Genomic DNA, 21,936 nt, shown 5'->3' with positions numbered 1-21,936 from the left:
AAAGGTGATGACAGAAACATTGTGAAAATGATGTCAAAGAATACAAATATGTGAGGATTTTCCGAGCTAAGTTTGTTTAGTCTTGCATGCTTGGTGGAGGACAGTGAAGGATTTAAAAGGTCTTGCTGCCTCCGCACAGAAGTCGATCAGTTCACCTACTTTTACGAGAAGGGTATAACTGCAGAGCGTAAGAACGCCCCCACTGTCGGAACGCCCCCACTGTCGGAACGCCCACACTGTCGGAACGCCCACACGCCAACGCTGATTGGTTCGTTGATTTGCCATATTTAATACATATGTTTTTTCCCTCCATCTCCTTCATTCAGCGGGACGGACGAAAGATGTCCGTCCCGCTGAAAAAATCCGTCCCGACGAAAAAAATCCCTATCGCAGGGTATTAGTTTTACCTAGGGACCACATGTGATTTGTAATAATAACGGCGTTGTATGCAGACAGATATTAACCGGCTCGCGGTGTCAGGAGAAAGCAACAGCGCGAGGACTATTATGACTATTACATGTAGTAGCCGATAGAATTCTGTCCTGTCAGGATAAGGGCTTCTACTGGAGAAACACCCCAAATATGCGACTGCACGTTCAAAAATAAAGCTAAAAAAAAAAAAAAACTCACGAAATTTACCAGCGACTGTAGAAAAAAAAAGAAAGCATACAGAGGCAGAGTTGACAGCGCTGCTTCTGTCACACAGCTGCAGCGCAGCGTATTGATTACATGTAATCACAGGTAAAAACCAGATCCGAGCGAGTAGGCGATTGGACATTTTGCTGCATGGAGCCAGGCAAAGTTGGAAAAAAAAAATCCGCTTCCTAGCATAAAGCCTGAAAAAGAAGGACAAATATGCGTGTGGGGCATTCAAAATCCGGACTGTCACCTGCCTTTCAACGGACGAAAGGTTCGGATGCTTTTGTGTAACTCTGCAATATTTTTCAATGTATGGTTTGTTTAATAAAAAACAAGTGTCCTAGTGTCCTTTTATTTGCGCACCCATAAGCGGAGCAAAAATCGGGCATCCTCGGACGGAGCTCTGGAAGTTTGCTTACTTTCAATACAAATTCGAAATAATTTATTAAGTTAGACAATCATTTAATTCAATCAATTGGTCCTATGTAGCCCCTAAAGGGGTGACGTTTTCAGTCAGTTGATTTATCTGGAAAACGGGTGAGAATTCACCGGATTCAGTGTCTGAAAACATAAAGTACATTTTCCTGAATTGACTTGTATTGTGTCTGACTGACTGCACCTTGGTCTGACCTAAGATGGCCGCTCTGTCGGAACGCCCCCAGTCGGAACGCCCCCACAGTCGGAACGCCCCCACAGTCGGAACGCCCCCACAGTCGGAACGCCCCCACAGCTCTGCAGTTACTCCTTACTGACTTTTACAAAGAAAAAAACAAAAAAACAAAACTTTCACATGGAGATGCTACAACAACAAAAAACCTGATTCCCAAAGTACTGTCTTCTTACAATTATTTGTTGATCTGACCATAGATCAACTAAAGGATTCATGCTTCAACTTGTTGGGTAGCCTTAGTACATTCTTTTGTAGATGAAAGATCCAACACTTTATCAACATGCTCCTTGTCTTCATAATTAACTCCTACTGAGCTCAACTCAAAAATAAGCCTTTCAAATCGACCCAATTTTGACCAGCATGACAAAAAGGATATTCGAGAAAAGAATAAACAGACGTCAAAGAAACAAACAAAAAAACAGTGTTTTGGAAATAATGTTGAAAATCTTTTCACGGTTTGAATAAAAAAATTATAATAATTGATTTTAGAAGAATCCCCATTTAAATATGGACTTCTAAGGAACCAGTTAAGCTTAAGATTACTCATGGCAAATTGCCATTTAAAATTGTTTCCCTTCAACCACGAACTTTGTCTCTGAAAATTAGACAGGCATCTTTCAAAAGATGATAAAATAATTATAAAACTTGCTTCCTAGACATAGATACAGATTGATACAGGGCATCAAGCCAAAATCCCTTATCTTCTTATTACAGACTCGATAGTTAATACTTGATGGATCTCCAAACTAGATAGTGCTTTGCGAGATCTTTTGTCTAAATGTTTCAGGGTTGATTAAACTGGTTAAACAAGCATGACACAGTCTTTTTTAGGCTAAATTTAGACAGGTATTATGGACTAAAAGTTATGGACTAAAAGTTATGGACCATATTTTTTTAATAAACAAGGAGTGGGCATCACAAAATACACATAAGATGTTCAAGGACACCCAATTTTTTAAAGGATATTATTTAGTGAGCTGAAATAAGGACTTCAGGTATTTAAACCCTTCCACCTTCCTCCTCTGTCACTGCTCTGACTGTTTTAACTCCCAGGTCCTGTTTCTGCTCCAAACTCCCTCTCTTCTCTTTCCACTCTTCTTCCTTCTGATCCCTGATTTCCGTTTTATCCTCATCCAAACGGCCTGGCTACGAAAACAGGGAGCATGCCTGTAGGTCTGTGCCAGAACACTGGGTTGTTTCTCGTACAGTACAGACCGAAAAGTTGGGGAAGAATTTTGTTTTTGAGGTTGAAATTGTATGATTTTGGAATTTTACTGAGCCAAAAAGTTGAATTGTTTGTGTACTTTTAGCCAAAATGAGATCCTTTGTGGCCATGATATTTTAATTTAGGAAGCAAAGACATGACACAAAATGAACCCAAATGGATCTACTGTTCACTTTCCTGAGACAGGTCTTTGTATTTAATCCTCTTTTTTTTTATCATACTCTTGTTTTCATCATACTACGGTTCTCTTTACATGCCATATCATTAGTGCCTGTTAGACATCTGCCTGACAAAATAAATGTTAAAAGTTTTTGCGTCACTCCTGAAAAATCCGTCCCACCCTTTAGCCCCAAAACTGACTGTAACTCGATTCTCTGATGTGGACACTTAATCATAACACATAGAGACTACAGGGGGGACAGGACAAAAGACAGAGAGAGGGGGAGAGAGAGTGAAATGTGTACTTTGGCCACAGATTGTAGTGTAGGGGGATTAGTTATTAGTGGCTCTGAATTAAATCTAAATATTTGGAGTAAAAGATTTTATTTTGCTCCAAATTGTTGGCTAATTTTTATTACGAAAGGAAAGGTTTCACTGTCCTCCAACCACACGCACTCTCTTTCCCATAAATTTATACAGTAATGCAGCTTTTCAACATGAATGCATGCATTTTTGGTAAGACAACCATTATTTAAATGAGCACATCTCAGTCTAGAGGGATAATTGGCAATGGACCTCTTGCATATTCAAATGCTAACTATTTTTAGTATCACTTTACAATACCCACTTTTAAATTAATTTATATAATTGTTCTGTTTTTTTCAACCAAATTTCTATACGATACAAATTTGGCCATGACGACCTTTACAGTCAACATGTACTGCATGGGCTGTATTCTTTGGCTGTTGCTCTAGTATTATGAGTCTCAATAGTACTACTCTCGATATACAAGGATGCAAATTTTTTACCAACACCTGATAGTAATGTGCTGCCAGCAGCACCACAAGTTGGGGTAAGGATGCACCAATGTGTTTCCCACCACCCATGGCACAAATCAAGGCAGTTTTGTTTGTAAAGGATAACAGAGTACACCTAAGTTAGCATGCATCCACTCCTTCAGTGGGTTCTGCTTGTCTGAGTTTGGGATAAAGATAAAAAATGGGTCCAGGAGGGTCCAGGACATCTCTCTGAATCTGCAGGTCACCCCGGGGGGTCTCAAGGCAGCCCCAGGCCAAGAGAGATGGACTTCTTCCTTAAAGTTGGATTAGCCCGATAATCTTCCAAAGGGAGCAGCAGTCTTGGTCCTAGATCATCGCCACATCTCTAGAGCCTCTTTCACAAAACACTTTAAGCCAGTGCTTAGATGCATTATCGACGTCTTTGTGTACTTTCCAAAAGGACTGAAATGGCATGGGGGTTGGCAGTCAATCTGTTTTACCTCTGAGACACTGAGAAAAGTCTTCATAGACCCTAATCGGCTGACTTAAAGATGGAAAAGTATGTGCAACCAACCAAGCCGTTCTGACAAAACAGATCACTGAATTTCAGCTAAGGGTAACTTTTTTCCATAGAAATGATGCCTGAACAATAGGTCAAAAATGATAAGATATCATGTGTCACCAATGTGTTTAGAATGGGTTATATCCCATGCCGTTGTTGCATAAATCTCAATACTGACTCTCCTGATTTCCATTAAAACTCCACTGATTGGTAAGTGAGGGATTTCTGGAAGTTCATGTTTACTGGATACCATTTGTTTGACTTGTGATTTATTAATGTCCAAAAGCAGCTCACAGAGGGGTTTGTCTTTGCAGCTCTATGTTGGAAAGGTTGATCCCAACCATCTTCCCAAGCGAGCCTGTTTCAGCGAGTTGTTTTAATAACCAAACCCTTGAAGAAGCAGCCCTGGAGAACAGCTGGTGGTTGAGCCTTGGTTCTTGGTGATCAACCAGGCTCAGCCCACCAAAGCCAGAGGAAGTCCCCTCCTTCTCGGCCCCGTCGTCTGTGTGGACGGACGTTGACGTTGGGTGCCATGTGGCAGGGTAACCATCCCTAGCGGTCCTCAATATCGAGTAATAAGTATTTATAGTAAGTAACCCATCTCTTAGCTGCAGGCCAACCCACTTTGTTACTACACAAATAAATCACAGAAAAGGCTCCATCTGTTTTTGTAACAGAAAAGCCAGATGGCTTCTTCAGTCAATGTGTGGCTTCCTTTGAGATCTCTATCTGCAGAGCATAGATGATTATCTTCCTTACTTTCAACAAGCGATTTTCTGACACTAAAAGTGACTTAGAAGCTTTGCTATCAAACTATCTCTTTACTATTTTATGTGGTTGCTGATTCTCAGTCTAGTTTTGCGTGACTCCTCCATCCTTTCCTGGCAATCGTGGGCCGAGCTGAGGTCACATTTGGCAGAAAGCGGGACATGATCTAATCTATGATGTGTTGCTCTGTCCAAAAGATCCTTACATGACCTTTTGAGAGTGGACAGAGTTTATATCAGAACTGTAGGAAAAAACTGAAGATCGAATTCAAAATTTAGGACGTCCTCAATGCCGAGCACTAATGTAAACAAAGAAAAACACAGATGCCCCTCTATAAACTCTCTGAGCTTGTAGTTCCACACTACTAACCCCTAATCCAACCTCTAATCTGATGTGATTCTAAACCCGACGCCTATGCGTCTGCAGGCACCTTGCAAGCATGAAACCGCTCAGTATTTCGATGGGTTTGTCCTAATTTTCCCCTCTGTTTGCTCATAACAAAGACCAAATCCCCAGAAGCACGCACTTAAATCATGCTAACACAGAAGAAAGATGACAAATTGCCCAGCCTTTTGGGCTGCACGGACCACACGCATCCATGTGCCCCCTCGCAACAACCTCCGAAGTAAGAGAAAACAGTGTGAACCGGACCTCACACACACACACGCACGCACATTGGCGCACTCGCCGAGTGTGTTGTTGCGTGTGAGGGTGAGTCAGCGCCTATCAGTGAACCCAAACAATAACAAAGAGGAGCAGTGATGTGAAAAAGGAAGGAGTTACACACACTCCCTGTAATATAACTATAACCTGCTTCTACAAAAACATTTGGAGTAAATCTGAGGTTCCAAACATTATTGTTTTCATTTGGAGCACCAAGCACAAATCTAGAGGATCAACAGTTCCAGGAAGTTATCAAATGTGGACATCTATTAAGTTTTATAGCTGACACGAGAAGCAAAACAAGACACTCTGATAAGCGGCTTCATGGCAATGAAAGTGCAGGTTTCTGTAGCTTAATGTTCAATCGAGATGGTATTTCTTAGTTATAAAAAGATGCCAAAGAGGATAGTGAGAGAGCTCACTTTACTTCGGTCTCCACATTGTGGATTACAGCAATAATGTTGAGGTTTGAACACTTTAATTGCTCATATCTTATGTGTGATTTGTTTTTTTTAAAGATTTGTTTTGGTAGGAAGTACCAACTATTTTTCTTTTGTGTTTGTATTTTTACTATCACTTTGCTGTTAAGTTCCTGGATCATACCTTCTTTAGCTATTCCCTTACGCTTATTATGCTTTGGTATTTGTGCTTTTGGGTTTCTGTTCTTTCCTGTTCATATTCTTTTAGTTTATGTGATTTTAGTTCATGCATTTGTGGTTTAGGTTTTTAGTTCTTTCTTAGTATATTTTGAACTATTTCTGTTTTTCTTCTCTGTTTCCCTCTGCTCATTATTCGCTCCCCCTCTATTCTCTGCTGCCTTCATTGAGCTCAGCTGTTTCTCATTTCTCACCTGATTACTCCCACCGTTGTTGTCATGTTTTTCCTTGCACCTCCCCTGTATGTAAGCTGCCTGGTTGTCATATCTCATTGCTGGTTTCTTCCATTGTCTTATGCGCCATGCTACTCTGTTTGATAATTATGTTTGAATTATCCACGGAGAATCAGTTTATTTTTCACAGCAGTGAAGTATTTTCATGAGTTATGGAAAAAAGTCAGAAAAAGGAGTAGTAAAAAAGTAATTAAATGTTATTGAATAACTATGTAGCACTCTACCATCCAGTTGTTTTAGTTCTGATTCCAGTGTGGCCTTGGTGGTTGTGGTAAAACTAACAAACGATGGCCCTTGATCAAAACAAAACAACTGAGAAACCTCAACTGGTAGATATTTAACTATTAATTACTTGTAATAGACTTCGGAGTAGAATACAGAAAGCTACATTATAGGTTATCTAAGAGGTTGCAAAATGTCCCTCTAACAGGTATAAATTGATCCAAAATCAAAACAAGATTCTCTGCAGTAGGCAGGACCATTTATTATCTGACAAAATTGGCTAACAAAACTTCAAAGGTACCAAATGGCGACAGAGAAGAAATGACCAGGACTCCTTTCCAGTTTCTATAAGAATTGGAAAAAACATTTTCAAGACTGGCAATACTGTTATTGGTAACAAAAAGAAAGAAAAGAAAATACATACGAATGACAGAGTGAAAGTCAGTAGAGGAGTAGACCAGAGAGAAGCTATACAAAATTATGACAACTGAGTTTTCTGACTTAAGAAAGGTGTTTATACGAGGCATTGATGCATTGGGGTGTATTTAAAGGGGCCAAGTCACGTACTGCAACTTTATACATTTCTATTCCAGTAGCTCACTCTGGTTGCAGAGAAAGGTTTTCTGATTAAATGATTGCGCCCCGTTGGCTTATTATATTTTATTTCTGTGTTGCTATCTTTCTGATAGTTCTGAGGTACTGCTGGCCAATGGACAACAATGTTTATGTCTGCTGATCGGGCCCGGTGCTAAAAAAGGACTAAATAAACACTATCAAGATGAACGCTGGGCGTATTTGGCTTTATTTGAAGATGAATCTTTTTTGTGTTTTCTGGTCAAAATACATTAGTCCCCTTTAAGTTGTTTATGACAGCCTTACTCTGGAATAATGCTTTTGAACTTATCCAACATCAGAGAAACCTCCTGATATGATAAAAGTTTTTTTTAGACACAGTAAAGCATTACATTACTTAGTAGTTTACTTCTGGTTGTGATTTACTGCTCTAATGCAATTTCCTTCCTTCAACAAAGTTATCTCACCAGATGTGTAGGATCCCATTTCTTGTCTTTATGTAACAATGTTAAGAAAAATGATTGTGTAATTCAGCGAGCAGTGATAGTTTAAAATACTAGGAAAAAGGGGGGGGGGGGAAGTAATCTTTCATGTTGTTTCTATTTATGGTCATGTATTGGGAAGGCTGCCCATATGCATATGTCTGGATGCGCCTGCAGAGTTTATTATCTGTGCCTGGCTTTGATGTTTTGCTTCATCCAGCAACAGCGAACGCTCACCTCGAACCTCAGCGTATGCACCTGTTTGTTTGTTTTCAATGTGAATGCCGAACCTCCAGAGAATTCCTCCCCCGTACAATGTTTATTGTCCCGCATGCCTTTTGTCCCCAAAAGCAGCCTGGCATGGCCTGTTAAGTCCGCCGCAAAGCAAAAGAAAGGGCCTGTTTCCAGATTAAAAATAGCCGGACCTCACATGGGAACCAGGGGATTCCCCCCCTCCACATGCACAGACACACACGGCCCCGTGTTTTTCATTAAGTCTCTCCATCTAATGTCTCTACTGCCTCATCCAGCTTCTTGCCACCTCGGATGTGTCGGAAGAATGGAGCGATGAATCAAGTTGTTTGGAATGAAACAGATGTCCTCCTTTTAACACTCACTTATTTAACCGCTGGGCTGATTTAAAACCAGAAACATTACTTCAGCCTGTTTTAAAGTAAATGCATGTGCTGTTTCCTCTCAGGTTTCAAAAAAAAAAAAAAAAAGACAGAATGAAATCACATTTTTTTGCATCAGGGTGCGGATAAAGACAATGGGCACAGTATACTGACACTAATATTAATATTACAATACAGATGAAAACAGATTGTTAAAATGTATGTATGATTACAACTTAGGGTTCTTACAGTTTGTTTATTTGGGGGTGGGGGGGGGGCACTAGAGGGCTTTATTTGACAGTAAGCTGACAGGAAATTGGGTTGAGAGAAGCGGAAAGAGAGGCGGCAAAGGTCCACGGGCTGGGACTTGAACCCTGGACGACCGCATCGAAGATTGAGGCCTCCAAACAAGGGTTGCCTGCTCTACCCCTTGCGCCCGTTCCTACAGGTGTTTTAAATTTTTCCTGACTCAAAGTTCTAAAGTATAAATAAAAACGCTCAGGATGAATGTATGGCAGCTATTTCTACAGTGGACATACAAACACATAGACGGATGAACAACGAGAAAGACGGATGGATGGACAGGCAAGAGGTTGGATGGTAAACGGAGGACACCAAAAGGGATCGGGCAAAAAAACAAGGTGTCTAAAGATCCCCTTTAAAATTAAATGGGTTTCTTCCTGTTGTGTGCGTACACGTGAACCCCGGTTCATCTCTGAATTTTAGAAGCCTTGTTCTGCTGAAGTTTCTCAGGTCAGAGGTAAGTCGACGAACAGACCAACAAATAACACTCCTTCGAAAATGGACATAAAATGCATGAAAAATCCTTGGACTCTGGCTTCCAAAGAACACAATCAAGTCAGGCCGCTTGGAAGAAAAACATCAAATAAGGACGTAATGCTAGACCGGTTTGACATACAAGCTCTGGCCAATGTCATAATATCACAGATGGATATTGTTTGGATGTTTTCTTTTTCACACACGTACAGCGGGAGAGTGTGAAGGATGCGTTCGCAGGGCTGAACGTTCTCTGTAATGACCACAGGGCAGAACAAGAGGCAAACCGTGACGCACGCTGGACTATGCAACAGGGAAGAAAATCTTTCATTAACAAAGTTTTTAATTTCCACATCACACACTGACAAATAAGCTAGCCCAAGTTTTTCAGTCTGCTTTAAGCTGTCCTACGTGCATGTCGAAGAATTTGTGACAAAAGGAAGAGAGAGGAGAAGACTTAAGCTAAATATAGGGCAATCCTAGAAGAAAACCTGTTTTGAGACTAGGGTGGAGGTTTCACCTTCCAGCAGGACAACCACCCGAAACTTACAGCCAGAGCTACAATCGGATAATCCATATCAATGCATAGTCATGTATTAGAATGGTTCATTGAAAGGCCAAGCCTAAATCTAGTAGAAAATGTGTGACGAGGCTTGAAACTTGCTCTGAGATGCTCTGAAAAAGTCTGATTGAGCCTGAGATATTTCTCAAGGATTTAGTATAACTTTCAGGCTCAAGATGTGCAAAGGTGAAGGGAGACACAGCTCAGACATTTAGCAGCTGCAATTTCAACAAAAAGTGGTTTAACTAAGTGCTGATTCGGGTGGACTGAATAAAAATGCATGCCACACTTTTCAGATTTTTTTAAAATAAAGCGGTTCGGAAAATGGATGGATGGATGGATGGATAAAATCCAGGCAAATACATTGAAGTTTGTGGTCGTAACATGGCAAGATGTGAAAAAAGGTGATATACACTGCATATACACTGTATACCTTTCTTGGAGAACATCAGAAACCTCGCTCTACCTCTATCTGAAAGTCAACCTAGCGACAGCAGATGCTTCTTCATGCTTGCGCCAGCGCCGCAATCTGATTACTTTATATTGGAAATAGAAAGAGGAAGGAGGCAGCAATGGAGTTGCTTGATAATATTATGAGTCAGTAAGTGAATGATCTCTCCCATTTGATGAGTCTGAAGAAGTCCACCGAACAGTAACAAAGCAAACGCTGGCTAAAAAATACAATTCCCCTCCCTTGCTGTGAGTCAGCGAGCAACAGATTTCTTCTGATTTTGCTTCTAATGACTTTCGCTTTCATTACCTGCAGCGGCGAAAGAGGCAGCGCTGTTGGACTAGTCTGAGCTTACTTCTGAAAGAACTCGTCCACAATGAAGGATCACATGTGCCTTTTCAAGCGGAATGTTTTACAGCTAAGAGATACAAACTGCAGACACATTGCTCATATAGTGATTTCATAAGATAAGACATACATTTATCAAAAGCCCCGGAGTCTGAACCACCTCCATTACTGACCCTTATTTTTCACCTCTGCGCACAACATCTGCAACCTCCTTAAAGAGCAGCTCCACGCCGCAGCCTCCGCTTGCCCAAATGGCTCCAATATGCTCCCCTTCCCCTCCTTTCATGCACAAGGCTGAACTCATTTTTGCTCAATGAACCCAGCTGACAGAGGAAAAGAGGCAGCAGCCTCTTCCACTCGGGACTGCCTCTAGAATTGTGCTGTTTGACAAGGCCGATCTGGCAAAGATGCCTCTTCCCCGAGAGCGTCCGAGAAATCAAAACGCATGGGAGAACCAGGCCAAAAAAACGTTCTCCCCTGTAATCTATTATGCCCCTGACGATAAACGTTTTAACGTGGAACATATTTAAAATTAAGGTTGTGAAAACAAGCCCTCGGTTTTCCATACCTGTTTTATGCGTAATCCCTGTGTATTTCTCCAACAATTTAGATTTCTAAAAGGTCCACTTTTAAAGCAAGTGGGGAACAGCTGCTACCTATGATGTGGGCCACAAGCCCAGTGTCAGAGGCGGTCTGCAGCACACCGAGCAGGCAAAGATGCACTCTGGAAGCTCCTGTGCGTCTTTTTAAGATGCCAATCTTTTATGGTTGCCAACTTGACTAGTTTTGTTTCATTTCGTTTTATTGTAACACTGGATGCCCTTCCTGACACAACCAGGATTTGAACCCAGATCCCCCACATCAAAGATGCAGAGTTGGCCCACTACACAACAGAGACCTCGCTGTGAAAGCGACCAACATGTACATATAAAAAAAACAAACTAGGGGAGAACTGTGCCACAACCTCCATCCACTGATCAATCAGAGAAAACCTCAAAAATTCAAGTTTGACGTAGCCATTAAAAACACAGCATGTCTGAAACTGGGGTCAGAGCTAAGCACACATTTAATATATGTCTATAGGGATAAAAATGGGCCAATCAGGAACAGTTATATATATACCGTATATATATATATATATATATATATATATATATATATATATATATATATATATATATATATATACCGTATATATATATATATATATATATATATATATATATTTTTTTTATTAGTATTATTACATTATACATTATTATTACATATATGTATATAACTATACATTGTACATAAACTATAAAATGTGCGTAAAACGCATGTGTGAGGCAGCACTTACCTGTGATATTGACATGTTCAGGTAGACAAAGAGCCCAGTGGTGGAGGCAATCTGCAAGACCACCACCACAATCACCACCATGGCCAGCCACATCTTGGACGGCGCCTCTCGGCGCGCGGTCCCGCTGGGAGAGCCCGTGGGGACCATCATGTAGGTGGTGGACTCGCTGCTCACCGATCTGAAGTAATCCTGGTTCTGTTGGTGGTGGTGGTGTGGCTGTGCGCTTGGAGTGGCCATGGCTTTCCCGACGCATGAGGGGAGCATGAAGCCTGGAAACAACAATAGCCTCAATAGAAAGTGACGGACTGAGGGAAAGCTGGAAGAGTGGAGGGGGGGGGGGTGAAAAAGTTAGATTCCCATGCGTCCGCGGCCGCCAGCCAGTGGAGCTTTCACACTGGGAGCTCAGCGCAGGGCAGGAAAAGCCAGAGCGGACAGCCGCGAAAGTTAAAGCGTGGATGGGTCCATGTCTGCTCAGCTCTCAGCTCAGCTGCTGTATGAAGTTGGATTGGAGGAGGCAGCTGGGCTGGTGGGCTGAAAACCGAGAGAGCGCAGAGCGTAGGGGCAGGCTTAACCTCTTCATCACCCTGGAGCTGTGGAGGAATGCGCGCGCGCACACACATACACGCACGCACACACATGCGCGCGCGCACGCACAAACACACTTTACTTTTTGTTTCAGCGAGACTCAGGGCACGGGATTCTAATGCCACGCAATGCCAAAACACATAAATAACAGGAAAAGTGGGACAGTGGATATAAAAAACCCGAAGACCTGCTTTATTCATTAATACTCGTCATTGAAAAAAATCTCAGTTTTACTCATTTATATTCCACTTGCGATGACAGAAAATAGCTTCCTTCTAGTCAAATAGAAGGTTTCTATTAAGAATAGACTCTTTTTTTTTCAAAAGAAAAGAAGTAACCCCAATGTGTCTTCTTATTGTGCGTGTCCGTTTGTGGTTGAGTTTTCACTCAGTTCCAGTCTGATCTGCCAGAGGGCGCTGTCCTCTTAAAGGACCTCATGATGCAGTTAAAAAACATGATGGAACAGGCTGAAGGCATTCCCATTTTCACATCAGTTTGTTTCATGGAAAAAATTCAATTTTCATCCAATACAATCACACAAAACGCCCAATAAATAATCAAATAATCAATATTTATTTATTAATATTCCCATGGTGCTGTTTAATCTCATCTTTTAACATCTGGAAAGAAACTGGTTTAATTACAGATGAACATCATAAAATATTCCTTTTTTAATTCATTAGACAAGCCATAAAACTAAAAAAATTCCGTTCATATTAAGGGGAAGGTTAGGGCACCCTCCTCCTAACAGCCAGTGTTACCTCCCTTTGGTTGAATTAGCTAGTCATCTGTCAGCCTCTGACACCGGCATGAGGAGAGTTTACCCCACTCCTCACTTTCTGCTCTGAGCTATCTGAGAGGTTTCTTGCTCTCACAGCTTGTTTCAGGTTCACCCACCACGGCATCCCAATGAGATCAAAATCTGGATTTTGACTGGAGACTGGAGTTTCATTTTCTTAATTCTCTCCAAAACCTTTGTGGATTTGCTGGTATGTTTTGGGTCATTCCTATGAGGCAGGGTCCAGTTCTGCTTCAGCTCTCATATTTTTTTTTTTTTTTTTTTTTTACAGATGGCCTCATTTTTTGTTGCAGGTATAATTCGTGGTGAATTTAAGAACACAGAAGCACTGATCCAGGACTCCTGTCTATGTTAGTGTCACAAAGGCTGGCCTTGTGCGGTGGGAGTACGTGGGATGTGGAAGGATTGATGCAGAGGCAGAGATGTCGTGGTCCACAATTTATAATTACTTGTTTTTATAATACCTATTTACAAAGTGCAAAGGAGGTTGAGGGAGCAATGTGTCTTATCCAGCAGCAGCACAGTAAGTGATGAAACAGGAGCCATTTTCTGCTGTCGAAAATGTTGGAAGTTGTCACAAGAATTAGCCAATAAGTGCGCTCAACTATGAAGTTTAAAATGTCCGCGTAGACTGAGCGCGGTGCGCAGGACAACCGGGTGAACTCACACTCCCGCCAGGAGAGAGAGTGCTCAGAGTCACAACATATTTTTATCTGCCTTGGTAAATGTTTCTGCGTTTTGTAAACGCGTTTATTTCACGTTTTGCCCCGATTACTTCAAAATACCGAGATAGTTTGTCTAAAACAAATATGAGAATGATGACACTCCCCACCCCTCCATGACAACATTTCTAGGGGAAACACTGAAATGGCATCTAACCAGGCTTTGGGTTTAGAAAATCTTTTTTTTTTTTTTAACTCCTCTGTGGTGTGCTTCACTGCTGTATACTTTACAAATCTGGAACACTGTTCCTCCGAACATCAGGAGTATTACGACACTTAGAACCTTCAGTAGATCACTGAAAGGCTCCTGGATAATCAGACCTGCAGTCACTGGAGGTGACTCATGTTAACTCATGTTAATTAACATGCACTGTCCAATCTCAAATAAAATAAAACATAGAATAAATAAAATTGTACTCTCTGAAGTGTTTGCTGCCAGATAAATGTCTTGCCAAAAAAAGTCAACTACAGACAGTATTCATTAGGCACACCTTCAGAGTCAAGAGCCCAATGATAAATGGAAACCATACAGTTTTTTTGTACTCCACCTCAAATATATCTTCTAGGTGTCAAATTCAGCTCTAAATTAATTTGTTCTAATGCCAGAGGAATCATGGTAAACGTTATTCCAAGCACATGGGTGAACTGCACAAAAACCAATTGCATCTTGCCAAAGATAGGTACAGAGTGAGCTAAACAAGGTTTAAATGTTGGTGAAGTTGCACTTTTAGCATGTCACTATAACACATGACAGAGGTTTAAGCATGCTTTAAATGTGATGGTGAGTAACAATGGCTTAGCATGAAATTCTGCCCTTTATGATTAAACCATCTTGTTGGGTCCCTATGATCACTTTATCAATAGCTCTCACTGTTATTGTTCTCACATTTTGTGACAAAGGTAATAAATATGTTCTTAATTTAAAGCAGCACTAAGTAATTTAATTTTAAGTGGCACTCTATGGTCCCTTCTTTATTGTGAAAAAACTAAGCATGCATGGTAATCAGGATCAATTCAGCAAAAATTAGAAGTAAGCCAACATGTCAACTATAACAGATAAAAGGGCAACAGAGGGACAGGACCTAGGAGTTCTTGCTGTCAGTGGTCAGAAGGCCCAGTGGCACCAGTTGTACGGTAGCCTTGCTTCTGTAATGGTTCGTTCACACCAAACGTGTTTAGAGCATCAGGGCATTGGGTTTGCGTGCAAAGTCTATGGTGGACGCGCCACTAGGAGTGTTGAGAGGTCCTACAGCACGTTTTGAGCATCGGGAGCGGTGCGATTTGAGATTTCAAACATCTGAGCATCCAAAGCGGCAGGTGCTAGAGTTGGAAGAGAGTTGGAAAATCTCCGCTTTTGCAGCTGGATGTGGAGTGTCAATCAATCAGAGAAACCCTGGTATGGAATGTAGTGGCAGATTCTCCATCGGGATGGAAGGACCATAAAAAGCCGGCACGTCAACAATGGAAGACAACATAATCGGCGCTTTTTGTGCCCATCCTATTATCTGTGATCAGTCCAGCTATCACTACAGAGACAATAAAGGACCTTGCCTGGAGGAGGATTAGCGAGGAAATCGGGATCTCATTAATGTCAGGATTTTAGGATCTGAACCCGAATTCAGCCACGCACAGAGCCACGTTTGAAGAGTCTTTATTGAAACTGTTGAATAGTGGAACGTAGAACCAGAAGGCTGTAGCAGAGGAATGGTGGAGATGGCTGGAGCAGGGCGGTGGCGCTGAAGCTGGCAGACGAAGGGAGCACAGGCAGGTTGACGTGAGGCAAGGCTAGGATGAGGTTTGTATGAAGACGATCCAGCAGGGGAAGAGCTGGCTGAGGTGAGCTTATATAGGAAGTTGGACAGGTGGAATGAGTCTGGGCTTGATTATTGCGGCAGGTGGAACTGATTAGGCATGGAGTGGAACTGGGCCGCATGGGAGATGGAAGGTTCTGAAACAGACAGACAGGACTGAATCCTGGCAAGTAAGTTATCAAAGCTTTTAAAATGGTTAATATTTCCCTGCATTTTAGGAAAAGAACTGGGTAGCTCCTTCCCACGCCTGTCGGCAAAGTGTGTCTGTCCACATTTTGCCGACGCTCTGCACAAGTGTCCAAGTTGGGCTTTGGACCCCTTTTTGATGCTCACATATGAGTGTCAACGCCACTGAGCTATATTATACACTGGAGTGCTAATCACCGTCTGTTAGAACAAGTCGCTTTGAAGCCACCAGCCGCCATATTGGTACTCCCTATTTTCCTCCAGTAACTAGGGAATATGTGCGTTACAGCATCGAATAACAAGGATTTTTTTATGTTCAGGGGAGGCTTAAAACTTTTAAAAAGTCAAATGCCATATACTTTTATGTTATGTTCTAAAAATATCAAGTACTGAGAAAGTCATGTGCTGAAATATTTTGCATTTTATTCATTTAAATATACATGTTTAACATCTATATATATATATATATAAATAACAATATACGAAAACATATATTTACATATGTGTATACATATATATATATATATATACATAGATAGATATATAGAGAGAGAGATATAGAGAGCATAGTAGATATAGAGATAGATATATATATACAGATACATATATATATATACATATATAATATATAGAGTATATATATATATAGTATATATACACACATATATATATATATATACACACATATATATATACACACATATATATATATATATAATATGAATAACATGTAAAATATTTCAGCACCTAATTTCCTAGTAGTTGATAGTGTTAGTACATCCACTGACTGTAGAATTACCTGTGAAACGTTTTCCGCAGCCAAAAAACTGCTTGTTGTTGCAAGCAAATCCTATGGGATTCTGTGAGAGTAGGGAGGAGCAAGATGGCGGCCAGTGACTTCAGTTTTTCGGCAAAATCAGCACTCCAGTGTATTATATAGCTCAGTGGTCAACGCCTGATAGTAGTGTAAAGCACTGTGGGGTCCTCAGGATTTGTTAAAGCCTTATATAAATAAAGACCATTTACCATTAAAAACAAAATAGTTGCCTTGTGACATCCACCATTGGTAGCACAGATATTCTTACATTTCTACATTGACCGAAGTCCTAGAAATATCAGTATAGGTCTCTGGTAAAAAAAAAAAAAAAAAAAGGTGGTGCTGCCTGCCTTTTGTTTTCTTTTCCAGTCAATTTCATGCAATGTTCAACAAACCTAATTTAAACAATATGATTTTTTTTAATATATGGAACCAGAGGAAGGGAGACATTTCTAAAACCGATTCAGCAACACAATGGAAACTTTTTATAAACAGTTTACTACATAGATATTTGTCAGGCAACAACCTATTTGCAATTTGCAGGAATGCTGCAAACTTGCCAGTTGCTGGCCTCATGTGAATAAATACAAAATGCTGGGTGTATTGTTGGAGATGGGGACTACTGAGAAATGGATGTTCTTTATGAGAAAATAGAATTATATTTCTTTATTTGGTTCTAGGCTTGGAGACATGGCAAAACACACCATACCTGGAGAGAGCGAGGTTCCACAACGATGACGAATGGTTCTAATGGTGATGCACGAGGATTTCTAAGATGATGTTTATGGGTTTACTCCCCTCCATTACAAGAGATAATCTGTCTCATCTTTTCACTACACTTGCCACTGTTAGGTGTTAAAACCCTTCTGCTATTCGTCCACCATCTGCATTAGCACTTTCTCTCTTTTCCATTATCTCACTCATTCCCCCAGCCCCCGTCCTTTCGTGAAAGCTGACCTCCTCACAAGCTTTTTTCCAGATGTACACCTCCTCTGACACCACAGCTGTCCACCAAGCCCTGCAGCTTATCAATGTGTCCCTGTTTGTCAGCGTGTAAATGAGCGTCAGTCAGTATTCCATGGTAAGAAAACAGAACAGTGATTAGCAGTGGGAACTAAAAGTTTGGAGAAGTATTCCAAGAAAATTTACATGTCAAAATAGGGAATGGGGGGTGGGGGTGGTGGTGTTGGGGGTCTTTCACTTGCAGCCAAGTTAGTTTTGAATGTATCCTGTTCTGTTGCCGTGCTCAAATGAACATTTGACAAAAATTGGCCTTTTAAATTTCACTAAAAATAAAAGGAATAAGCAAAGATTTGACTTAAAAAAAAAAGAATCATTTTTTTGCAAAACTGGTTTCCAAAGATTTTTTTACATTTTCAATTTCAAATCTAAGGAAAAGAACATTCAACTGGTATCTGTATCTCTTTAGAAATCTTCTTTACCCCACACTGCTCTCTGGATCTTATCTGTGACTATTTCTGTAACAAACCAACAATCAGACAGTATGCAATAATTTGTCAGCTGCTAGTCTGAAAAAAGGGGACCATAATTTAATCTGGTTAGACAAGAATTTATAATGCACTTCTGTTTACTACCACACAGCAAACAAACAGGTTATTTAACCCGGGATTTTCCCTTGTCAGATAATAGTTCCTTCTCTCTCACCACATTTATTGAAGCTATTAGCTCATAGCAATTTCAGAACTTGGCATGCACAACAGGAGAGAATGGATCCACCCTGCCTTGTTCAGGCAGTTCACAGTGCTGGTGGTGGAGGTTTTGTTTGCCTTGTCATCATCTGTTCCCTCCACTTGGACCAGTGTCCCAGTCCCTGCTGCTGAAAAACATCCCCTTAGCATGATGCTGCCACGTCCATGTTTCACTGTGGGGACGGTGATCTTGAGGTGATTGGATGTGCTGGCTTTGCACCAGACAGTTTTTTTCCTTGGTTGCTGCAAAGTAAAATTTTAGTCTCACCTCACTGGAGCACCTTAATCCAAACGTTTGGGGAGTTTATACTGACAGATCATGGGATACTTAGACTGCACACAGATTGACTTAATTTCACTAATTATGGGATTTATGAAGGTAATTGGTTGCAGCAGAACTTTTTAAGGGCTTCAAAACAAAGGGGGTGGATAAATATGCGCATGCTAGTTTTTTTCCCCCAATAATTTTTTATACATATTTTTCTCGTTTCACTTTGTGCTAATCCATCACATAAAACACGATTTACAAACATTTAAGTTAAAGGTTGGAATTCCACAAATAAGTAAAAAGCAAAAGGAGGGTGAATGAATATGTTTTGCTAGGCACTGTATAATCACATGGGAGATGTGGTTTCCCCTTGTGACAGAGGAGGATTACAGGTCTTCACAAAATGGTTTCAACATCTTCTGTTTATTCCTTAATTTCCAAAATTATAGATCATGTTCTAGGAACTCAGCCATAGGAAAACATGTTCAAAACTAAATAGATGAGCCATTTGAATGTTCTCTAATGGAGTTGACCTTCCTTTAAAAAGAACAAAAACAAGCTTCAAAAAGTGCAAAATTAATATTAATATTTATTATGATTGATTTTTTTTGCAGTCCTACATAAAAAGTGAATCAAAAAATGTTTATTATAAACCCTACTTAACCTTTCATCCAGGGAAATTTTAAAAGGTTAGATTTTTTTAGTAGTACATTTGTCTACTAAGATGAAGTCAGTTGTAACTTTCCACCCTCCAAATTAACTTTTCCAAGGTTTACCGTTTTTCAAGCGGATGTATACACTTACATCACTTGAAACATTTTTCAGAAAAAATGTGTTTCACTGGACCATGTACCATCTATTGTTCACCTACACTGCTATACATTTGTTGAAGTTTGTGTTGTTTTTGATATGGGAAAATAATGATATTCCAGAATAACCCTCTGTCTAGCACCTTCTATTATTCCATTGACCAGTTTCAGTGTCCCTCCAGACAAAAGGTATCTCCACAGTTTTATGGTACCAACATCACGTTTCACAATAGGGATAGTGCAGTCATACAAAACTTATTGCATGATGATTAACATTTTTTTTTTTACTTTTGGTCTTTTTCTGATCAGAGCATCTCTTTCCACATATTTGCTGTGGTCTCTGTGTGACCAAAAAAAGTAAGTCCACAACTAAAGGTTATCCTCTTAAGAAATTCTCGCATCTGAGCTGGGGATCTCTGCAGCTCCTCCAGAGTCACCATGAGCTCTTGCCTACTTCTCAGATTTATGCTCTCTTTTTCGTATTCAGATGATAAACTGAACAGTATTCTGTGGTCAAAGCTCAGGATGTTGTTTTATAAACTAACTCTGCTTCAAACTTCTCCACAACTTTTCCCCTGACCTGTCTGTTGTGTTACTTAGTCTTCCTAGATGCTGGTTTCTCATTAATGTCCTCTAACAAACTTAACCAACTGGGTGCTAACGTCACACTGAGCCTGATGGTACAAAATTAGTTTACGGTTGTGCTTTTGAAGTTATAACAAACTTTATTTACTATTCAAACACTGATGGTCCAGTAACATGAGCTTGCTCCTTTTTCATCTCTGTTGTCTTTTCTAGTCATCGCTAAACTGCATAACTGTCCGCATTGATCTTATAAACCTGCTTGATTGTCTCCATTATCTACTAATGCTAATGCCAAAGCTATTATATTATTTAACCCGACTTGCTAACTCTGGATGTGACATCATCACACTGTCTGGCGGGTCTTTCGCTATATAAATATGTATAAATATTTATTTGTTGTGTGCCTTCATTGAAAAATCACTAACTGAGGGCTAACCAGCACATTATTATTTTTTATCATTTTTACTTGGTATTTTAGTTGCGTGTTACCAGCTGAAGGAGTTTGTTGACTGAAGTAATTTAACTGGAAATTGTCTTGTATTTTGGAACTTGTAGTAACAACAACAGTGCATGAATTCACTCCATCTATTGTTCAATTATACCCCACCTCACCTGGCAGGTACTCAGAATAAATAACAGAGACTGATAACCTTTGGCTATTATTCCCTGATGATCAGGTCATGCCCCCATTAATAATTTCAACAAAAAAATTCAACAAAAATGACTAACTTTTTGAAGAATTGTCTTTGCCACATGATAATTGTTAGCGACCAAGCCTATTGTTGCACAGCATTGAACTCTGGTTAACAAGTAGGTCTGAAGGCAGTTGTTTGCAGTGAATTTCATTTAGGGTTACCAGAGCAGAGAGGGAGGAATAGATATGAATGCCTTACTTTTGTGCTTGTTAAGTGTAAAATATAGTAACTTTTCTTTCCACTCAACCGGTCCCAGTCTCACTTGATTATGTAATCTGAGAAGCACCTGAACCAACACAATAGCATCGGTTTAGCTCCCGAATTTCATGACAATACAGCCGACAGCTGTTCACACAAAACCCTTATGCTACATGTAGGGTTGCAGCATGAGACATAGGATCAATGAAATCTGTATTTTTTCAATTGTCTTCTATCCATTAAGGTATTGGTAAGATTTCACCATAATTAATCTTATCATAGTGCCAGTTGGTATTTAAACTTGTTAATTGGCTTTTACACTGTCCTTGTTTTGCTGTCTGTGACTGTCAGACGTGTGCATGCACCTTTGTTTTTGCTTTTAACTCAACCCATATGTGCTTAGAGTAAAGAAATACCCCCAAATTATTTGCACATCTGTATGTGTGTTTATGTGTTTAAGTTTGAACACAAAAGAACAAATACAAGACTCTGTGCTTGTGGACAAAGTTTCTGCTTTCTTAAACCTCAGCTGAGTCTCTTCACACATTTGTTTTGACTAGTGACAGACCAGGAAAAGGGTAAGCGGAACAAGAATTTGTTTTTTGGAAAACAAAGCCTTCAAATGTCATTAAAGAGTTCCTCGTCACAAACCCGTATTCTCTTAAATAACTTCTCGTTAACTCCAACTTTTAGGATTACAGAACACATTTGTTTTCACTCCAATTTGGCCTTAATAAGCCAGTGATTATGTAAATTAGCTATTTAGAGCCAAAGAATATGCATCTCAAACAAACGTGATAAATAATGTACTCTATATTATCTAGAAGTCTCTCCAATTGTTTCTCAAAATACATTTGAATGTTCCAGTCACTTCTATGACCACACGTGTATAAAGTCAAGCACCTGCCTGATTATACAAACATTTGTGAAAGTTTGTGTTGCTCTCATGAGCCTGGTGGGTTCCAGTTTGCAATAGGCCTTTTTGTGAAATTTCATTCCATCGCCAACCTTTGGTGGTATCATGGTAAAT

General features: G+C 40.2%; 1 protein-coding gene across 1 annotated transcript in view; it reads right to left on the bottom strand.

Moving 5' to 3' along the window:
• Positions 1-12,279, bottom strand: part of tnfsf10l (TNF superfamily member 10, like) — an 84,518-nt gene extending 72,239 nt beyond the window's left edge. The window contains exon 1 of the mRNA XM_036146278.1: positions 11,723-12,279. Coding sequence (XP_036002171.1) covers positions 11,723-11,986 — 264 coding nt within the window. The 5' untranslated portion in view covers positions 11,987-12,279. The remainder of the gene's footprint in view (positions 1-11,722) is intronic.
• Between the last annotated feature and the right edge of the window lie 9,657 nt (positions 12,280-21,936).

The sequence above is a fragment of the Fundulus heteroclitus genome, chromosome 14 (assembly GCF_011125445.2).
Source record: "Fundulus heteroclitus isolate FHET01 chromosome 14, MU-UCD_Fhet_4.1, whole genome shotgun sequence".
In the NCBI taxonomy this organism is placed as follows: Eukaryota; Metazoa; Chordata; class Actinopteri; order Cyprinodontiformes; family Fundulidae; genus Fundulus; species Fundulus heteroclitus.
The sequence above is the reverse complement of the archived record's forward strand: the minus strand, read 5'-3'. Positions and strand labels throughout refer to the sequence as shown.